This window comes from Rhinoraja longicauda, chromosome 24 (genome assembly GCF_053455715.1).
Source record: "Rhinoraja longicauda isolate Sanriku21f chromosome 24, sRhiLon1.1, whole genome shotgun sequence".
In the NCBI taxonomy this organism is placed as follows: Eukaryota; Metazoa; Chordata; class Chondrichthyes; order Rajiformes; family Arhynchobatidae; genus Rhinoraja; species Rhinoraja longicauda.
In genome coordinates, this window is record NC_135976.1 from 27,163,413 (window position 1) to 27,183,888 (window position 20,476).

The window sequence follows — 20,476 nt, forward strand, 5'->3', positions numbered from 1 at the left end:
CAGAAGTTATGAAGCTGCTTCTGCTTCTGCTGTCTCTGTTTGTTGTCGTTCGCCTGACTGAGGTCAGTTGACAGGGCTCACCACGGGGAGGTCGACAACGTGAACCCCGGACTAGACTCGATGGGCTGAATGGCCTAATTCTACTCCTATTCCTTATGGCCTGATGCTCTGGGCTACTGCAGTTGATGTGTGCCATGACCAGCCTTGTGAGACGCTAGATAACAGTGAATGTCAAAGCCAGAATGTCAGGGGTGGTGGTGGATGAGGATAATAGACAATAGACAATAGACAATAGACAATAGGTGGTGGAGGAGGCCATTCGGCCCTTCGAGCCTGTACGCACCGCCATTCAATGTGATCATGGCTGATCATTCTCAATCAGTACCCCGTTCCTGCCTTCTCCCTATACCCCCTGACTCCGCTATCCTTAAGAGCTCTATCCAGCTCTCTCTTGAATGCATTCAGAGAATTGGCCTCCACTGCCTTCTGAGGCAGAGAATTCCACAGATTCACAACTCTCTGACTGAAAAAGTTTTTCCTCATCTCAGTTTTAAATGGCCTACCCCTTATTCTTAAACTGTGGCCCCTTGTTCTGGAGGATACGATAATGGCTTGTCAGAGGGTCACATGAACAGGCGGAGAATTGAGGGAGATGGATTATATGTAGGCCCAAGAGACCTGTTTTGTCCGCATGTCCAGCACAGGCACGGTGGGCTCTCTACTCTTCTATGCTACGTCTGTGAAGAAAGAAGCTTTTTAAAAAGTCACAGGTTATGATCTTTTGTCCGAATTGCCAAGTCGAGTTTATATTGCCACGGGCATTAGTGCAGTGAGGCCCAGGTACAGTGAGAATCTTGCCCGCAGCAGCAACAGCGCAGGTGCATAGACAGAGAACGCAGAAAAAACATAAATTACACATGAACCACAAATAAATACCATGAGTAAGTGAAAAGAAAAAAAATGGAAAAGTGGTAGAGGTTGAGAAGTAATGGAAATATTAGTGGCGCAGCGGTTGAGTTGCGGCCTTACTGCGCCAGAGACCTGGGTTTGATCCTGTCTACGGGTGCTGTCCGTACAGAGTTTGCACATTCTCCCTGTGACCATGGATTTCGTCCATGTGCTCCAGTTTCCTCCCACTCTCCAAACTCATACAGGTTTGTAGGTTAATTGGCATCGGTAACTTGTGAAATTGTCCTTGGTGTGTAGGTCAGTGCTAGTGTATGGGGTGATCGCTGGTCGGCATGGACTCGGTGGGCCGAAGGGCCTGTTTCTATGCTGTAACTCAAAACTAAAATGAGGATAGTGGTGCTGATTGGGATTGTCTTATTCTGTGTGTAGGATGTTGTGTTTAGACTTGTTCTTGATCAGTTCGTGTAGATGTTGGGATTACATTTTAATGTATTATTACACACTTTATGCTTTGCCATAGTCCATGATGAAAATAGTCCTTTACTCTGCCAGTTTAGAACTATTCAGGCAAAGTCTCCCCACATCCTCATGAGGGAAATAGATCGGGTAGTCGCACAGAGTCTCTTCCCCGTAGGAGGGGAATCGAGAAACAGGGGAGATCAGTTTAAGGTGAAGGAGGAAGGATTTCGCACAAAGTGTGTGTGGAACGAGCTGCCGGAGGAGGTAGTTGAGGCTGGGACTATTGCAATGTTTAAGAAACAATTGGACAGGTATAAGGTCGTAAGTGATAGGAGCAGAATTAGGCCATTCGGCCCCACGAGTCTACTCTGCGGTACAAATATGGCTGATCTATCTCTCCCTCCTAGCCCCATTCTCCTGCCTTCTCTCCATAGCCCCTGACACCTGTACTAATCATAGGACAAGTTTGGAGGGATTTGGGCCAAATGCAGGCAGGTGGGACTAGTGTAGCTGGGACAAGTTGGTCGGTGTGGGCAAGTTAGGCCGAATGGCCTGTTTCCACACAGTATCATTCGATGACTCTATGTACTTTCTGCTGTAGCTGTCCCAGGTTTACAGCCAAGCTTGGGATAGCTCCATGGCTTTGCATATCTGGAAACACTTTTCTGGAAGCATTTATTCTGCCTTGCAAAAATAGGCCTGAACAAAAATCATACCCTGAACAAAAATTAAACCTGCTTTCACTTAATTTAAGTGACACAGCTGTAGGGTTGCCAACTGTCCCGTATTAGCCGGGACATCCCGTATTTTGGGTCCCATATTGGACCCGGGTGGCGCTGTGGGCCCGGATGCTGTAGACCCAGACACTGTAGGCCTGTAGGTCCGGAGGCCCGGGCGCCGCCTAACGGAGGTTGCGTAGCAACCCGCCACCCTGCCCGGGCGGCCGCCATTGGTGGAGCGTGAGCACGTGGTCGCTGGCTGGGTGAGGTCACGTGGGGCAGTGACGTCACCTTGTCCCTTATTTGGGAGTGAGATAGTTGGCAGCCCTGTGCAGCTGGTAGAGCTGCTGCCCCACAGTGCCAGAGACCCGGGTTCCATCCTGTTCTTGGGTGGAGTTTGCACGATCTCCCTGTCACCCCGTGGGTTTTCTCCGGGTGCCCCAGTTTCCTCCCACCTCAAAAAGGGTTTGTAAGTTAATTGGCCCTCTGTAAATCGTCCCTAGTGTGTAGGAAGTGGTTGAGAAAGTGGGTTGACATGGAGCTAGTGTGAACGTGAGATCGATGGTCGGCGTGGACTCGGTGGGCCGAAGGCAATTGGCCTCTGTAAATTGTCTCTAGTGTGTAGGGAGCGGAAAGAAAGTGTGATAGTATAGAACTAGTGTGAACTGGTGACTGATGGTCAGCATGGACTCGGTGGGTCGAAGGGCCTGTCTTTATATTATATTTCAATCATCGAACATAGAACAGTACTGCACAGAACCGGGCCCTTCGGCCTACAATGTTTGTGCCAAACATGATGCCTGATCTCATCTGCCCGTACATGATCTGTATCCCTCTGTACCCTGCACTTCCACGTGCCGATCCAAAAGCCTCTTAAACGCCATTATGGTGTATGTCTTCATCACCACCACAATCAATCAATCATACAAATGCAAGCTAGGTCAATTATGCCCAGCGATATTTATTTTCTGTGGGTCCCGACCTCATTACAACATCATCCCCATGAGATAGGCACAAAAAGCTGGAGTAACCTAGCAGGACAGGCAGCATCTCTGGAGAGAAGGAATGGGTGACGTTTTGGTCCGAGGCCCTTCCTCAGATGCGTATCATCTCCCCGTGAGGTGCTTTGACAGTGCAGCATCAATGTCACGTGCATTGGAACATGGTCCCCCAGTATGGCTGACTGCCCAAGGTTTTGCCTCGTGCTTCTTGAGGCCTTCCGGTCTCAAGCTACAGCCGACAGGTCCCCACATCACCCATTGTGTACATCAGCATTGTCTGGGTCTATGGTCTGGCTCATCTCAGCTACCACGTGTGGCACACTAGTGCAGAGGTAGGGTTGCTGTCTCTCAGCGCCAGAGACCCGAATTAGATCCTGGCTGCAGGTGCTGTCTGCACGGAGTTTGTATGTTCTCCCTGTGACCACGTGGGTTTTTGGGTTTGAGCTTAGTTTGTCAGGGGGTAAGTCAGGGGGTACGGGGAGAAGGCAGGAACGGGGTACTGATTGAGAATGATCAGCCATGATCACATTGAATGGTGGTCCTGCCTCGAAGGGCCGAATGGCCTACTCCTGCACCTATTGTCTATTGTCTATTGTTCTCACGTGTACCGAGGTACGGTGAAAAGCTTGTGTTGTCAGCAGAAAGACAATATATGAGTTATCTCCGAGTTTTCTCCGGGTGCCCCAGATTCCTCCCACATCCCAAAGAAGTACAGGTTGATGGGTTGATCTGCTTCTGTAAATTGTAAGTTGACTCGAGCGTGTCGGATAGTGCACAGGGTCGGCGCGGACCCAGTGGGCCGAAGGGCCTGCTTCCACGCTGTATCTCTAAAGTCTAAAGCAAAGCTTGTGCAGAATTGATGGCAGTCGATGCTCACGATCTTGGATAAAGCAAGTTAGCCCCTCCTGGTGGGAACTGTGTAGCGGTGGGGTGGAAAGGAGGAAGCCATTCAGCCCATTCACCAGGACTCCAGCAGGCTGTACCATTCATGTTGAATTCCGTGCTGTTCCCAGAGGGCCACATGTGGCTAATGCATTTAGGAGTCATGAGAAAGACCATTAAAGGACTATGCTGTCTTGCAATGCGAAGAACTGACCTCAGATGATCCAAGAAGAATAAATCCACCCTTACTCTATTGACAACTATTGCTTTTTTGTTAGAGAGTTTGAATGAACAAATGACAAAAGTTGACCATTTTCCTTTTTTTTTCTGGCAATATTTATCTTCCCCCAAAGTAATTTCTTGGAAAATTGATACCAATATCCTCTCAGTTTTAACCAGTCTTCAGAGAACCTGTGGAAAGATTCCCAAGATAATTTTTCCCCCCGATAGCCCAATTGCATACAGTATGGATCAATGGCGCAGCGGTAGAGTTGCTGCCTTACAGCGCCAGAGACCCAGGTTCGATCCTGACTATGGGTGCTGTCTGCATGGAGGTTGTACCTGTGACCAGTGGCCACGTGGGTTTTCTCCGGGTTCTCCAGTTTTCTGCCCCGTTCCAAAGACGTGCAGGTTTGTAGGTTAATTGGTTTCTTTCAATTGTCCCTAGTGTGTAGGGTAGAACTAGTGCAAGATAATCACTTATGAGGTGTTTGCACAGTAATCAACCAGAACTAGTGTACAGGGATCACTGGTTGGCATGGACTTGGTAGGCCGAAGGGCCCGTGTCCATGCTATATCTCTAAACTAAACCTAACTAAGTCAAGCATGAATTAAAATGACCCCTTTTCTCTATCCTACTGTGAGACGATATTTGGGCGTCTCGTCCATTGTAGTATCCCAGTAAATGATTAAAAATTGAACCTTGTTTTCAGGAAGACGTATCAGTGATTTGATACCTCAAATGAAATGGATTATGTTGGATTCAGTGAGATAAGACGTTCTTGAATAATTTTATAATCTTGGGAAAATGAGCAGATCTAACTTCATGCAAGATGGCAAAGTTACAGTACTTTAATCGGTCTTTCCCATTGTCAGTTTTCGCATATTGAGTTTACAGTGTATTTGATTATTTTCTGTCATCTATTTCCCTGCCGTGTGTTGCTAATCCGTATTTTATTATCTTTAAAGGATCAAGCTTCAAAAGATAAGGCCCTCCAGAACATGGCCGCCATGTCTTCCGCACAAATAGTCTCAGCGACTGCTATGCAGAGCAAATTGGGGATAACACCAATCCCACAGGCTCCCTATTCAGGAACAGCCAGGGTAAGGGTCTTCAATCTGCTTGCAGGCCCCTGTTAACATAGGGTCACAGTGGCGCAGCGGTAGAGTTGCTGCTTTACAGCGAATGCAGCGCCGGAGACCCGGGTTCGATCCTGACTAAGGGTGCTGTCTGTACGGAGATTGTACGTTCTCCCCGTGATCTGCGTGGGTTTTCTCCGAGATCTTTGGTTTCCTTCCACACTTCAAAGATGTACCGGTTTGTAGGTTAATTGGCCCAGTAAATGTAAAGATTGTCCTGAGTGGGTGCAGGATGATGTTAATGTGCGGGGTTCGCTGGTCGGCGTGGCCCCCGTGAGCCGAAGGGCCTGTTTCCGCACTGTATCTCTAAAAAATCTAAACTAAACATCTGCTGACTCAGGCATCTTGGGTGATGGCCCCCAATTCCCAGTTGGTTGCCATGTCAACCAGTGGCACTTTTACCTCTTCTGTGAGGAAGTCTTAAGTTACAAACTTTGCTCCAACCTTATGTGTGTGCCAAATTTTGAAGTAGTTATAGTTGGCACAGTGGCGCAGCAGTAAAGTTACAGCGCCTGAGACCCTGGTTCGATCCTAACGACGGGTGCAGTCTGTATGGAGTTTGTGCGTTCGCCCCTGCGACCTGCCTGGGTTTTTTCCCCAGTATCTCCGGTTTCCTCCCACACTCCCAAAGACGTGCAGGTTTGTAGCTCGGTATAATTGGCTTGGTATAATTGTAAATTGTACCTAGTGTGTGTGGTGTAGTGTTGAAGTGTGGGGATCGCCGGTCGGTGGGCCGAAGGGCCAGTTTCTGCACTGTATCTCTAAACTAAACTAGTGAAGTAATGAGCACATGTAAAAGCCTCTACAATACCACTTGGGTGAAAAACGAGTGGCGTCTTTGTTATGTCAATAGTCAATAGTCAATAGTCAATAGTTGTTTATTTGTCACATACACATAAATGTGTAGTGAAATGAAACATTACCCGCAGTTGAACAATAAGACCAATAAGAATAATCAATAAAAATGCAATAACACATACAATCACAAACTAACACCAAACAAAAAGAAACATCCATCACAGTGAGTCTCCTCCAGTCCCCTCCTCACTGTGATGGAAGGCCACAATGTCTTTTCTCTTCCCCTGCCATCTTCTCCCGCGGTCAGGCTGTTGGAGTTGCCACGTCGGGGCGGTCGGGGCTCCCGACATTGAAGCCCCCGCTGGGCGGTGAAAATCCCGCGGCCTATTCCAGGCCGCGCCGGACGGTAAAAGGTCCGCGGCGGGCCAACCCAAGCCCCGCGATTCGGGACGGGCGAAGACTCTGCCGCTGCCGGAGCTCCCGATGTCGGCCCCCACCCAGGGGCCTGCGGGCTTCCGACGACCAGGCGGCCCGCGCCGGAGCCTCCGGAGACGAGTCGCAGCTGCTCCCGCGGCATCCGAAGGCGGCCAGCGCCACAGGTGGTGAGTCCGGGCCGCGGGCTCTGCGAACCAGAGCCCCAGGTGGTCCCAGGTGCATGGCCGCTGGTAGGCCGCAACGGGAACGGGGACACGACACAGAAACAAAGGTCGCGTCTCCGTTCGGGAGAGAGAATTTTACAGTTCCCGTTCCCTCCCACCCCCCCCCCCCCCCCCAAACATAACATACAAACCCTACACCATATTAAAACTACAATTCAGACAAAAACAACAAAAAATACAAAAGACAGACGGACTGCAGGCAAGCCGCAGCTGCGACGGCTAACATTTACCCTTCAGCCAACACACAAGGTTGTGCAGCGGTAGAGAGACACTGGTTCGATCCTGATGGTATGGAGTTTGTACGTTCTCCCCGTGACCTGCATGGGTTTTCTCTGGTTTTCCTCCCACATTCCAAAGCCAGACAGGTTTGTAGGTGGATTGGCTTCAGTAAAATTATAAATTGTCCCGAGTCTGTGTAGGATAGTGCTGGTGTGCGGGGATCGCTGGTCAGTGCTGACACGGTGGGCCGAAGGGCCTGTTTTCCACGCTGTATCTCTAAAACTCGTGGTGAGCATTAAATGGGTGTAAAAGCCAGTGGCGTCGTTGGTATGTTGGCTAACATTTACCCTACAGCCAACACATAAAGAGAGGAGACAGGAGTTTCCATGTCCTACTTTCAGTCTGAACACAAAACGTCACCCTTCCTTTTTCTCCAGAGATGCTGCCTGACCCGCTGAGTTACTCCAGCACTTTGTTTCCACACTTTGTTAGAAACCAGCATCTGTTTAGTTTCGAGGTACAGCAGGGAAACAGGCCCTTTGGCCGATCCCTGCACAGTAACGCTATCCTACACACACGCGGGACAATTTACAATTATACCAAGCCAATTAACCTACAAACCTGTACGTCTTTGGAGTGTGGGTGGAAAGTGGAGATCCCGGAGAAAACCCACGCAGGTCACGGGGAGAACGTACCAACTCTGTACAGACAGTACCCATAGTCAAGATCGAACCCGGTTCTCTGATCCTTGTTTCTACGTAAGAGCGGGGTTTCTTCATTTAATCACACCAGCTGCTCTATATGTAAAACTGCCTGCTGCATTTCTTTTGTTAACACGGCAATTACTCTTTAAAAAGTGATTTATCTGCAGTAAATTACTCTGATTATGAAAGGCATAATGTAAATGAAAGAGTTTTCATCCAAGACAATTGTCGGACAATGCACTCGTAAAGGAGATAAAGCTAAGGCTGGAGGAGTCCGCATTATCATATTTAGTCTTAAACTTTAACATGCCGTTTATAGATCGGGTCACATGTCATCACCCTTCCTCAGTCAAACTGACTCAGAGGAATTATGATGAATGAACCATTAGTTAAATATACATTGGCTCCAGTGCATATGCACAGCTGGTACAACAAACTCAGTGGAATAATGGAAGTATCTACCAGCTGTGTAAAATGGCAGCAGTCAATGATACGGCCATAACCCCGTTTAAAGAATATTTATTTGCATGTTTAGTTTAGAGATACAGCGAGGAAACAGGCCCTTCGGCCCACCGAGTCCGTGCCGACCAGCAATCACCCCGCACACTAACGCTATCCTCCCCACACCGGGGACAATGTACAATTATGCCAAGCCAATTAGCCTACAAACCTGTACGTCAGTGGAGTGCAGTGGAAAACAGGAGCACCCAGAGAAAACCCACGGGGAGAACGTGCAAACCCCGTACAGACAGCACCCGTAGTCAGGATTGACTCAGGATGGGCTGAATGGCTCCCATAGCTAATGAACGTGAATACCCAGAGAAAAACCTATGTAAAAGCGTGCTGGGTCTATGTAACGACTTAACGCCCCGTCTCCAGCAGAGCGTAATGGTTGGCCAAAAGGACAGAATGAATCTACCCATGAGATTGTTTTGTTACTCAGTAAAAGCAGAATGCTTTATTGGTAACTCATTCAGGACTCTAAACGTTCACACTGTCCGCTCTAGGTATACAAAAGCATTCAGTTTTGTACCCCAGCTACAAAATGCACTCCAATAATTCCCCAAAGTGTTTTCAGTAGCCCATCGCAAACCAGTGGTTTGGTTTAGTTTAGTTCAGAGGTACAGCGTGGAAACAGGCCCTCTGAGTCCGCACCGACCAGCGATCCCCGTGCATTAACATTGCCGTACCTCGGTACACGTGACAATAAACTAAACTGAATTACTACACACACTAGGGACAATTTTACATTTTCACCAAGCCAATTAACCTACAAACATGTACGTCTTTGGAGTGTGGGAGGAAACCGGAGCACCCGGAGAAAAACCCTTGCAGGTCACGGGGAGAACGTACAAACTCTATGCAGACAAGCACCCATAGTCAGGATGGAACCCGGGTCTCTGGCGCAGTGAGGCAGTAGTTCTACCTCCGCACCACTGTGCCGCCCATTTGCTGCAGTATCTGCCGGTATCTGCTATCTTGAAGAACATGGTGCATAGGAACACCATCCCTTCCTAGTGCACAAGAAAACAGGTTGTGTAGCAAGGATCTGCAGATGCTGGTTTATACCGAAGATAGACACAAAGTGCCGGAGTAACTGCGGGCCAGGCAGCATCTCTGGAGAAAAGGAATGGGTGACGTTTCGGGCGGGAAGCCTTGAGTCTGAAGAAGGCTTTCCAACACGAAACGTCACCTATTCCTTCCCTCCAGGGATGCTGCCTGACCTGCTGAGTCACTCAAGGAAATAGGTTACCTGCACATTCAGAAGCACTAGCCAAAATCCTGGACCCTCTTTATTTTATGGAACTGGGGGAAGAGTAATTTTGCTACAATTGTAATGATTGATCAAGCATTGTAGTGGTTCAAGAAGCAATTATCCGCCAACTTCTCAAAGGCAGTAGGGGTGGCACGGTGGCACGATGATAGAGTTGCTGCCTTACAGCGCCAGAGAGCCGGCTTTGATCCTGACTACGGGTGTTGTCTGTACGGAGCATTCACAGAACCGGTGCACCCGGACAAAATCCACACAGGCCACGGGGAGAACGTACAAACTCTGTACAGACAGCACCCATAGTCAGGATCGAACCCGGGTCTCTGGGGCTGTAAGGCAGCAACTCTACCGCTGCGCCACAGTGCCGCCCTTGTTAAGCACTGATATTGTTAAGCATCTGATCACTGGATAGCTGGTTGAGATAGAATCACTTGCTTGCTTTTATTTTCCCCTCTTTTCTAATCTGGAATACTGGGAGCAAACACTATATTCTATTAGCAATAAGGTGATTGACCTGGATCATTCTAATGAAGGATTCAGCGCGGCGCCAGGGAAAGAGGTCTTGATGCTTTGATAGTTGTCAGCATCATTGCATGAAACATCAGCACCGGAGTATTGACTGAAGGTAGACACAAAATGCTGGAGTAACTCAGCAGGACAGGCAGCATCTCTGGAGAGAAGGAATGGGTGATGTTTCGGGTCGAGACCCTCGTACAGTATTGACTGAACTGGGCAATCCATCTCCACTGATCACCATAATCAAGGACGTGTCTCACCCCGATCACTCCCTCTTGTCCCCTCTCCATCAGGTAAGATGTGCGGTAGTGTGAAAACGCACACCTTCAGATTCAGGGACGGTTTCTTCCCAGGTGTTATCAGGCAACTGAACAAACCTATCATCAACTAGAGAGCGGTCCTGACTTACCATCCACCTTGGACTATCTTGGAGACCCTTGGGCTATCTTGGAGACCCTTGGGCTATCTTGAATCGGACTTTTCTGGACTTTATCTTGCACGAAACGTTATTCCCTTCATCCTGTATCTGTACACTGTGGGCGGCCTGATTTTAATCGTGTATAGTCTATCCGCTCATTGGATAGCACGCAACAAAAAAGATTTTCACTGTATCTTGGTACATGTGTGGACAATAAACTAAACTAAACTACTGTCAGCCCAAATATGAGGCAGGGGGTTCCCAATAATAATCTGCTTTGGACCTACATGTCCAAAGGCACCATTTACTTTCCAAAGAGGTTAGACCATATAGATTTTGGCCCCATATCTGAGAAGGGATGTGCTAGTGTTGGAAAAGGTCCAGAGGAGGTTTACAAGAATGATCCCAGGGATGAGTGGGGTAACGTATGAGGAGCATTTGATGGCTCTGGGCCTATACTTGCTGGAGTTTAGGGCAGGGGGGGGGGGTGGGGGGAGAGGGGAGGATTCCCATTGAAACCTACCGAACAGAGATAGGCCTGGAATGTGGGGAGGATAGAAACATAGAAAATGGGTGCAGGAGGAGGCCATTTGGCACTTCGAGCCAGCACTGTCATTCAATGTGATCATGGCTCATCATCCACAATCAGTACCCCTTCCTACCTTCTCCCCATACCCCTTGATTCCTCTAGCCCTAACTCTCTTGAGAATGCATCCAGTAAATTGGCCTCCACTGCCTTCTGTGGCAGAGAATTCCACAGAATCACAACTCTCTGGGTGAAAAAGTTTTTCCTCATCCCAGTTCTAAATGGCCTATCCGTTATTCTTAAACTGTGGCCCCAGGTTCTGGACTCTCCCAACATCGGGGATTTTTTTCCTGCATCTAACGTGTCCAATCCCTGTTTCCATTAGTGGGAGAGATGAGGACCAGAAAGCACAGCTTCAGAGTTAAAGGACATATCTACAGGGAGGAGATGAGGACAGGAACCTCTTTAGCCAGAGGGCGGTGAATCAGTGGAATTCACTGTCATTGAATAATTTTAAAGCACTTGAATGGCGGAGCAGATTCGATGGGCTGAATGGCCTAATATTTCTCATGTCTTATGATCTTATGGAGTCATAGTGTCATGCAGCGTGGAAACAGGCCCTTCGGCCCAACATGTCCCAGCTACACAAGTCCCACCTGCCTGCGTTTGGCCCATATCCCTCTAAACCTGTCCTATCCATGCACCTTTCTAACTGTTTCTTAAATGTTGTGATAGTCCCTGCCTCAACTATCTCCTTTGGCAGCTCGTCCCATACACCCACCGCATTTTGTGTGCACATCTTATGACTTAATTATCATAAGGTTATACGTGATAGGATTAGGCCAGAATTAGGCCATTTGGCCCAACAGGTCTACTCCGCCATTCAATCATGGCTGTTCTATCTCTCCCTCCTAACCCCAATCTCCTGCCTTCTCCCCCATAACCCCTGACTCCCGTACTAATCAATTACTTGGATGTGCAGAACTTGTACAATACCAGATAGACGCAAAATGCTGGAGTAACTCAGCGGGACAGGCAGCATCTCTGGAGAGAAGGAATGGACTTCCTTCTGTCCAGAGATGCTGCCTGTCCCGCTGAGTTACTCCAGCATTTTGTGTCCATCTTCGATTTAAACCACCATCTGCAGTTCCTTCCTACACATTTTGTACAGTACTGGAATCTGAATGGGATTAAACCTGACGATGAACAGATTGTGCCTCTTGGTTTATTAATCTAAAGGTCTTTATTGTGTTCTGTTTTTTGTCATTGCAGTTTTGGCCCGGTCCTCTTCCTGGTCAGCCTGGGTCCTCTCAAGAGTAAGTATCTGTCAGGTATCCTAGCAATTTACAGTTCTGTTACCAATAACATTGTTCATCTGGCTTTGGTCCAAGTGTGCCATTGAACTGAATTAAAGGTGATTGCCCCCCCCCTCCCTCCCCCCCCCCCTTCTCCATCCACCCCAGGATTGAATGATTCCTTTTTTACTCCCATTAACAAGTCCTCTGGTTGTGAAGATAGACACAAAAAGCTGGAGTGACTCAGTGGGTCAGACAGCATCTCTGGAGAAAAGGCAGAGGTGACTTTTCGGGTCGAGACCCTTCTCCAGACCGAGAGTCGGGCAAAGGGAAACGAGAGAGACAGACGGTGATATAGAGAGATATCGAAAAAAAGGAATGAAAGATGTGCAAAAAAGTAGCAATGATAAAGGAAACGGACCACTGTTGGCAGTGGGCGTGGTGAAAACGATTATGTGGACAACGAAACTCACCAGGATGACAGCGTAAACTAGTACAACGACTCAAATGGGGGAGGGATAGAGAGTGAGGGGATGCAAGGGTTACTTGAGGAGAAATCAATATACAGGGGGTCAGGCAGCATCTCCGGAGAAAAGGAATAGGTTACCGTTTCAGTTTGAGACCCTTCTTCAGACTGAGAATCAGGGGAGAGGGAAACTAGAGGTAAGAAAAGGTACAGAAGAAATCAGGCCTAAGAGCCCACAATGGTCCATTGGTGGCTGCGGAGGAGGTGATGACGAAGAGATGCGAACAGTGAAACTAGGACAACGACTAGGGTGGCGGGGGGGATGGAGAGAGAGGGGATGCAAGGATTGCCTGAAGTCAGGGAACTCAATATTGATGCCGCTGGGTTGCAAGTCGCCCAAGCGAAATATGAGGTGCTGTTCCTCCAATTTGCGTTAGGCTTCGCTGTTGTGAAGTCTTGTTAGCAACAGTGAAACCGCTCCAAGGAACTGCTGGGTTGATCTCAAACATAGATCTAATCAGCTTTGGGGTACACAGGGAATTTCATTCTCTGTTCCGGTGTACAGGAATTACAGGGTTAAATCTTTTGGCCGCTTGGTTTGAGGAGATCATGACGGACCTCAGATTTTGGGTGTTTTGAGGAGAAGTCTTTGGATTTGCACGTTAACAATAAAGGAGTGCTGGTCATCGCTTACCGTTTCTGTGCCAAACAGTAAAATAACCAAAGTTAATTTTGTCCTCCGTGTATTCTGTTTCAAGAGTAACCGATCAAGAGTTGATCTTGTTATTTAAAACACGAAGCTTTCAGTTCAGTTCGGTTTAGTTAATTGTCACGTGCACCGAGGTACAGTGAAAAGCTTTTGTTGCGCGCTATTCAGTCAGCGGAAAGACAGTACATGATTACAATCGAGCCATTTACAGCACACGGGTACATAATAATAATAATAATAATAATAATGCATTACATTTATATAGCGCTTTTCATATACTCAAAGACGCTTTACAGAGATTTAGAGAACATAGGGAAATGAATAAATAGATAAATAAGTAAATAAGTAAACGAACAGAGAAAGGAGACAGAAGGTGAGGTGACCTTCAGTGGTTGAAGGCAGTACTGAACAGGTGAGACTTCAGCGATGTTTTGAATGTGGTGAGTGTGGAGGAGTCTCTAACGGTTTGGGGTAGTGAGTTCCATAGGGAACTTCCATACATGACAAGGGAATAACATTTAGTGCAAGGTAGAGCCCGATCAAGGATAGTCCGACGGTCACCAGAGAGGTAGATGGCAGTTCAGCCATCGCTAGTTGTGGTCGGACGGTTCAGCTTTGTTGCGATGCTCCAAATTCTCATGATACACTCAGCGCAGGGGACGGTCGGTGATGGCAAATGGGAGGCAGTTGGGGGGGGGAAATGAAAGGCGGTTTTAAGTGGTGTTGTTGAAATGATGACGATGGTTTATTTTGGGTCATTTGTCTTTCTCGCTCTGTATTTTTTTCCCTATATATCTGGTGCCAGCAACATCCCAGAGCTGGCGGGGTGTGGATGGAGGCCTAGAGACCCATGGAGCAGCACATCCACTGAGGGCCGCAGGTGAGGAAGATGGGAGGTCGAGCTGGCCCCGGGCTGCATTAAGAGGGCCGCTGGTGTCTATTGATTCCTGTGTTTGTTCCCTGTGCTGCGCTCTCTTTCCCTTCTCCTTCAGGTGTGACCTCATCCCCACTCCCCCTCTCTCTTTGCGGTCACATTGAGCTGTGGTCGGGAGTTTGCAGACTTCCCTGCTCAACTCCGCTCAGGGGGCGAAGGCAGGAAAATTTGTGTGTTTTCATGACCGTTGGCAGACCAATTTCCCACCTGGGATAAATAACGTTCTATCGTATCGTATCGTAGAATGGGGTTGAGAGGGAAAGATAGATCAGCCATGACTGAATGGCAGCGTAGACTTGATGGGCCAAATGGCCTAATTCTGCTCCGAGAACCTTAGGCTCGAAGCTTACGCTCTAAGGTCTAGCATTGAATTTAGTGTTTATTGGGGGAAGAGCAAGTCTTCCTCAATTAGAAAGGACACAAAGTGCTGGAGTAACTCAGCGGGTCAGTCAGCATCTCTGGAGGCCATGGATAGGTGACGTTTCAGGGCAAGATCCTTCTTCGGACGTCCCGAAACGTCACCAATCCATGTTTCCCCAAAGGTGCTGCCTGACCTGCTGAGTTACTCCAGCACTTTGTGTCCTTTTGTGTATTGAGCAGCATCTGCGGTTCTATGTTTCTATTTCTTCCATTGGACTCATCTGTGAGGAGCACCTGCATTTTATTGAAGTAATTCAACGGGTCAGGCAGCGTCTCTGGAGAAAAGGAATAGGTGACACTTCGGGTCAGCCCCTTCTGGCAGTCTGAAGTAGGGTCTCGGCCCGAAACATCACCTAGTCCTTTTCTCCAGAGATGCTGCCTGACCCGCTGAGTTACTCCTGCATTTTGTGTTTAACTTCAGTGTAAACCAGCATCTGCAGTTCCTTCCTACACCTGCATTTTATTCTTGTGACTGGGCCTATCTCAGACGGAGCATCTAGGCTGACATGGATGAGTTGGGCCGAAGGGTCTTTTTCCATGCTGTGTGACTCTGAGACTACGACTGGAATGTCTATAGTATTAAAATGAATGTGTTCTGTCAGCTGGCATCTTCCCCTCATGAAGATTTGCATGAAAAATTATATATATCCTGTACTGTGGAAGGAGTGACAGCTATGCCCCGGAGGCCTGCGAGATTGCCCCCGGTGGCCATTGCGGGTCCTGCACCCGCACATGCACCTGCAGTCCATCACCAGCAGGCTCCAGCTAGCACCAGCAGGAAGCACTGGTGTTATTACCACCAGCGCTGGGGTGCTGCAGCCCGACAATGCCGCCAGCCGTGCACGTTCCCGGGAAACGCCGGGGCCGGCTGCCAATAGTCCCCGCGGCGGCCGGCCAGATTCACCGCCTCTTCGCCTGGGATCGGCGCTCCGGGGGCCGCTTCCTCGTGGATACCGGGGCGGAGCTGAGCGTGCTGCGCCCTTCGCCGCTGGACATTCGTTCTGGGAAGCGGGGGCCCATCCTCACCGCGGCAAACGGGAGCCACATTCAGACTTATGGCGTCCGCACGGTCCACATCGTTTTCGGCGCCAGTCATTTCACGTGGCAGTTCACGATCGCCGACGTCTCCCAGCCGTTGCTCGGGGCTGACTTTCTGTGGGCTCATTCTCTCCTCGTGGACGTCAGGCAGCAGCGCTTGGTCCACTCCGCCACGATGGAGCCCATTGCGCTGCGAGCCCATTGTACGCCCGCTGTCGTCCGTGGACTCCCATTTCGCTCGGGTTCTGGCGGAGTTTCCCGATATTATGGCCCCGCAATTCCGGTCGTCGACCCGCAAGCATGGGGTGTTCCATTATATAACAACTACCGGCCCACCCCTCCACGCACGAGCACGCCGACTGCCGCCTGAGAAGCTACGCCTGGCACGACAGGAGTTCCGCACGATGGAGTCCTTGGGGATCGTCCGCCCTTCCAACAGCCCATGGGCATCCCCACTCCACATGGTCCCCAAGGCAAACGGGGGCTGGAGACCTTGCGGGGAATATCGGCGGCTGAACGTCGCTACCGCCGAGGACCGATACCCCGTGCCCCACATCCAGGACTTCAACGCCCACGATATTCTCGAAGGTGGATCTGGTGCGAGGTTACAACCAGATCCCGGTCCACCCGGAGGATGTGCCCAAGACGGCAATCATAACGCCGTTCGGACTCTACGAGTTCGTACGGATGCCGTTCGGCCTCAAGAACGCCGCGCAGTCATTCCAGCGGTTAATGAACGGCGTGTGTCGCGGGCTGGATTTCCTGTTTATCTACCTTGACGACATGTTGGTAGCCAGCCGCTCGCGGCAGGAGCACTGTGCCCACCTCCGGCAGCTCTTTCAGCGGATCAGCGAGCACGGGTTGGCTATAAACCTTGCCAAGTGCCGCTTTGGCGTGGCCACAATCGACTTTCTCGGCCACCGTGTGTCCTCGCAAGGCGCGGTTCCCCTGCCAGACAAAGTAGACGCCATCCGCCGGTTTCCCCGTCCGTCCTCGGTGCGTGACCTGCAGGAATTCGTCGGCATGGTGGCCCTTTTATCACCGGTTCCTGCCATCCGCGGCCCACATCATGCGGCTGCTATACGAGCTGCTGGCGGGCAAGCGTAAGAATGTCGTATGGACCGACGAGGCGGTAACAGCCTTTGACGGCGCGAAGGAGGCCCTGGCTCGGGCTGTGTTGCTTGTTCACCCACGGGAGGATGCCCCGACAGCCCTTACGGTGGACGCCTCAGAGTTGGGGGTTGGTGCCGTACTGGAGCAACTCACAGACGGGGGTTGGCGCCCCCTGGCCTTCTTCAGCCGGCACCTCGACAACGCCCAGAGGAAGTACAGCGCCTTCGACCGCGAGCTCCTCGCCCTGTACCTGGCCGTTCGTCACTTCCGCTATTTTCTGGAGGGCCGCCCGTTCACAGCTTACACGGACCACAAGCCGCTCACGTCCGCCCTGGCAATGGTCTCCGACCCATGGTCCGCCCGACAGCAGCGCCAGTTGGCCTACATATCGGAATTCACCACCTCCATCCGCTTTATCGAGGGGAAGGAAAACCGGGTGGCCGACGCATTGTCTCGCCCCGCCATCAATGCCGTGTTAGAAGTGGCACCCGGCATTGATTATTCTGCCCTGGCGGAGGCCGAACTAACGGACGAGGAGATGCCCGCCTACCGGACTGCCATCTCTGGCCTCCGCCTTGAGGATGTTCCCCTCGGACCCGGAGGAGCGACGATACTGTGCGATGTGTCGGCAGGTCAGCCGCGCCCCATCGTCCCGGCCGCGTGGCGCCGGAGGGTGTTTGACGTGGTCCACGGGCTGGCTCACCCATCCATCCGGGCGACGATCGCATTGGTAGCTGCGCGGTTCATGTGGCATGGTCTGCGCAAGCAGGTTGGCCACCGGGCCCGCACCTTCATTCCGTGTCAGACGGCAAAGATTCAACGCCACGTCCGGGCGCCACTCCAAGAGATCGGTCTACCCTGCCGACGTTTCGACGACCTGCACGTGGACATTGTGGGCCCGCTCCCGCCATCCCGGGGCATCACCCACCTCCTCACGGTGGTGGACCACTTCACGCGGTGGCCGGAGGCCATACCGCTGGCCGATACATCAACAGCCACATGCGCTCATGCGTTGGACGCGCACTGGATTGCTCGCTTTGGGGTGCCGGTGGTCATCTCCTCGGACCGGGGGCCACAGTTCACCTCCGAGCTGTGGTTGGCCATGGCCCACCTGTTGGGCGTGCGGCTACATCACACCACGGCTTATCACCCGCAGGCAAACGGCCTGGTGGAGAGGTTCCACCGGCAGCTGAAGACAGCGCTGAAAGCGCGACTCTCCGGCCCCGACTGGATGGACGAGCTACCATGGGTCTTGCTGGGCATCCGGACTGCGCCCAAGGAGGACCTGGCTTCATCGTCAGCGGAGCTCGTCTACGGGTCCCCGCTCAGGGTGCGCGGGGAGTTCGTGCCCTCGTTGCCGGGGCGAGAGGAACCGCCCTCATCCACCCTACAGCGACTCTGAGAGCGAGTTGGCAAGCTCGCACCCGTGCCGACGTCCCGCCATGGGACATTCCGCCCTTACGTGCCATCGGCCCTCCGGGACTGCGCCTTTGTGTTCCTGCGCCGTGACGCCCACCAGACGCCAATCCAGAGGCCGTATGAAGGCCCGTACCGGGTGCTGGAGCACGGACAGACAACCTTTATCTTGGACATGGGGGGCCGGCCGGAGGCCGTGTCAATTGACCGCCTGAAGCCGGCCCACTTAGACCAGCCTCGGCCACGAGGTCGCCCACCCTTCTGGGACCCACCACCTATCGCTCCAACTGTGCCTCCGGCAGCCCCTCTGTCGACCGATTACCGTACGCGGTCCGGTCGGGCTGTGCGACCACCAGTGCGCTTTGTGCCTCCGGTTTTGGGGGGGGGTACTGTGGCGGCTCCCAAGGGTCGGGCCATACCACTACCGACCCCTCGGCACGGAAATGGACCAGTCCAGGGGGGCGGTCCGGTACTAGAGATATAAGGACAAGGTTTTGGGCGCGAAGTCATTCCGGCAGACTCGACCCGTCTGATAACCGACTATTAAAACCTTAACGCCCCCAAAATACCTGGCTCCTTGCCTTTATTTCGGGCCTCTACCGACGCGCCACACTGTACTGTATTTTGATCCAATGTGGAATTCATTGCCACAGGAGGCTGTGGAGGCCAAGTCAATAGATATTTTTACGGTAGAGATTGATAGATTCTGGATTTTTGATGCGTACAGGTGTCAGGGGTATGGGGAGAAGGCTGGAGAATGGGGTTGAGAGGGAAAGGGAGATCAGCCACGATTGACGAATAGACAATAGACAATAGACAATAGGTGCAGGAGTAGGCCATTCAGCCCTTCGAGCCAGCACCGCCATTCAATGCGATCATGGCTGATCACTCTCAATCAGTACCCCGTTCCTGCCTTCTCCCCATACCCCCTCACTCCGCTATCCTTAAGAGCTCTATCCAGCTCTCTCTTGAAAGCATCCAACGAACTGGCCTCCACTGCCTTCTGAGGCAGAGAATTCCACACCTTCACCACTCTCTGACTGAAAAAGTTCTTCCTCATCTCCGTTCTAAATGGCCTACCCCTTATTCTTAAACTGTGGCCCCTTGTTCTGGACTCCCCCAACATTGGGAACATGTTTCCTGCCTCTAATGTGTCCAATCCCCTAATTATCTTATATGTTTCAATAAGATCCCCCCTCATCCTTCTAAATTCCAGTGTATACAAGCCCAATCGCTCCAGCCTTTCAACATACGACAGTCCCGCCATTCCGGGAATTAACCTAGTGAACCTACGCTGCACGCCCTCCATAGCAAGAATATCCTTCCTCAAATTTGGAGACCAAAACTGCACACAGTACTCCAGGTGCGGTCTCACCATGGCCCGGTACAACTGTAGAAGGACCTCTTTGCTCCTATACTCAACTCCTCTTGTTACGAAGGCCAACATTCCATTGGCTTTCTTCACTGCCTGCTGTACCTGCATGCTTCCTTTCATTGACTGATGCACTAGGACACCCAGATCTCGTTGAACTCCCCCTCCTCCTAACTTGACACCATTCAGATAATAATCTGCCTTTCTATTCTTACTTCCAAAGTGAATAACCTCACACTTATCTACATTAAAGTGCATCTGCCATGTATCCGCCCACTCACACAACCTGTCCAAGTCACCCTGCAGCCTTATTGCATCTTCCTCACAATTCACACTACCCCCCAGCTTAGTATCATCTGCAAATTTGCTAATGGTACTTTTAATCCCTTTGAATGGCGGAGTGGACTTGATGGGCCAAATGGCCTCACTCTGCTCCTACAACATATGAACCTCTGATCCAGTGTAATATCTGCTGATGCATACAGGTCACATTGTGACTGAGAGAATTTGGCTATTTGTTCTGCTTTTCTCATTGCATTGCACTGTGGTTTTCTTTGTACCAGATGTCTCATGGAGGTTGATTCGCAGCCTGAGGAAACTATTAGCAATGTTTAACGTTTCGTGCCAGTGTTGATGTGGTCCGTTCTGTTATTAATATGGTTCATTTTGTTCCAACATTCATCTGCCAAGAGTATCCCGTTCCCCTTTCAGATCTATGATCTCAGTTCCCGAGCGATGTCTTCTCCTCCAAGCCCCCCTCCCTACCTCGATGA

The 20,476-nt window shown here is 50.7% G+C and overlaps 1 protein-coding gene across 1 annotated transcript in view; it reads left to right on the forward strand.

The window, feature by feature from the left end:
* Positions 1-20,476, forward strand: part of LOC144605327 (transcriptional enhancer factor TEF-5-like) — a 148,660-nt gene that overhangs the window by 97,982 nt on the left and 30,202 nt on the right. Inside the window, exons 6-8 of the mRNA XM_078420453.1 lie at positions 5,159-5,293; positions 12,213-12,256; positions 14,216-14,290. Coding sequence (XP_078276579.1) covers positions 5,159-5,293; positions 12,213-12,256; positions 14,216-14,290 — 254 coding nt within the window. The remainder of the gene's footprint in view (positions 1-5,158; positions 5,294-12,212; positions 12,257-14,215; positions 14,291-20,476) is intronic.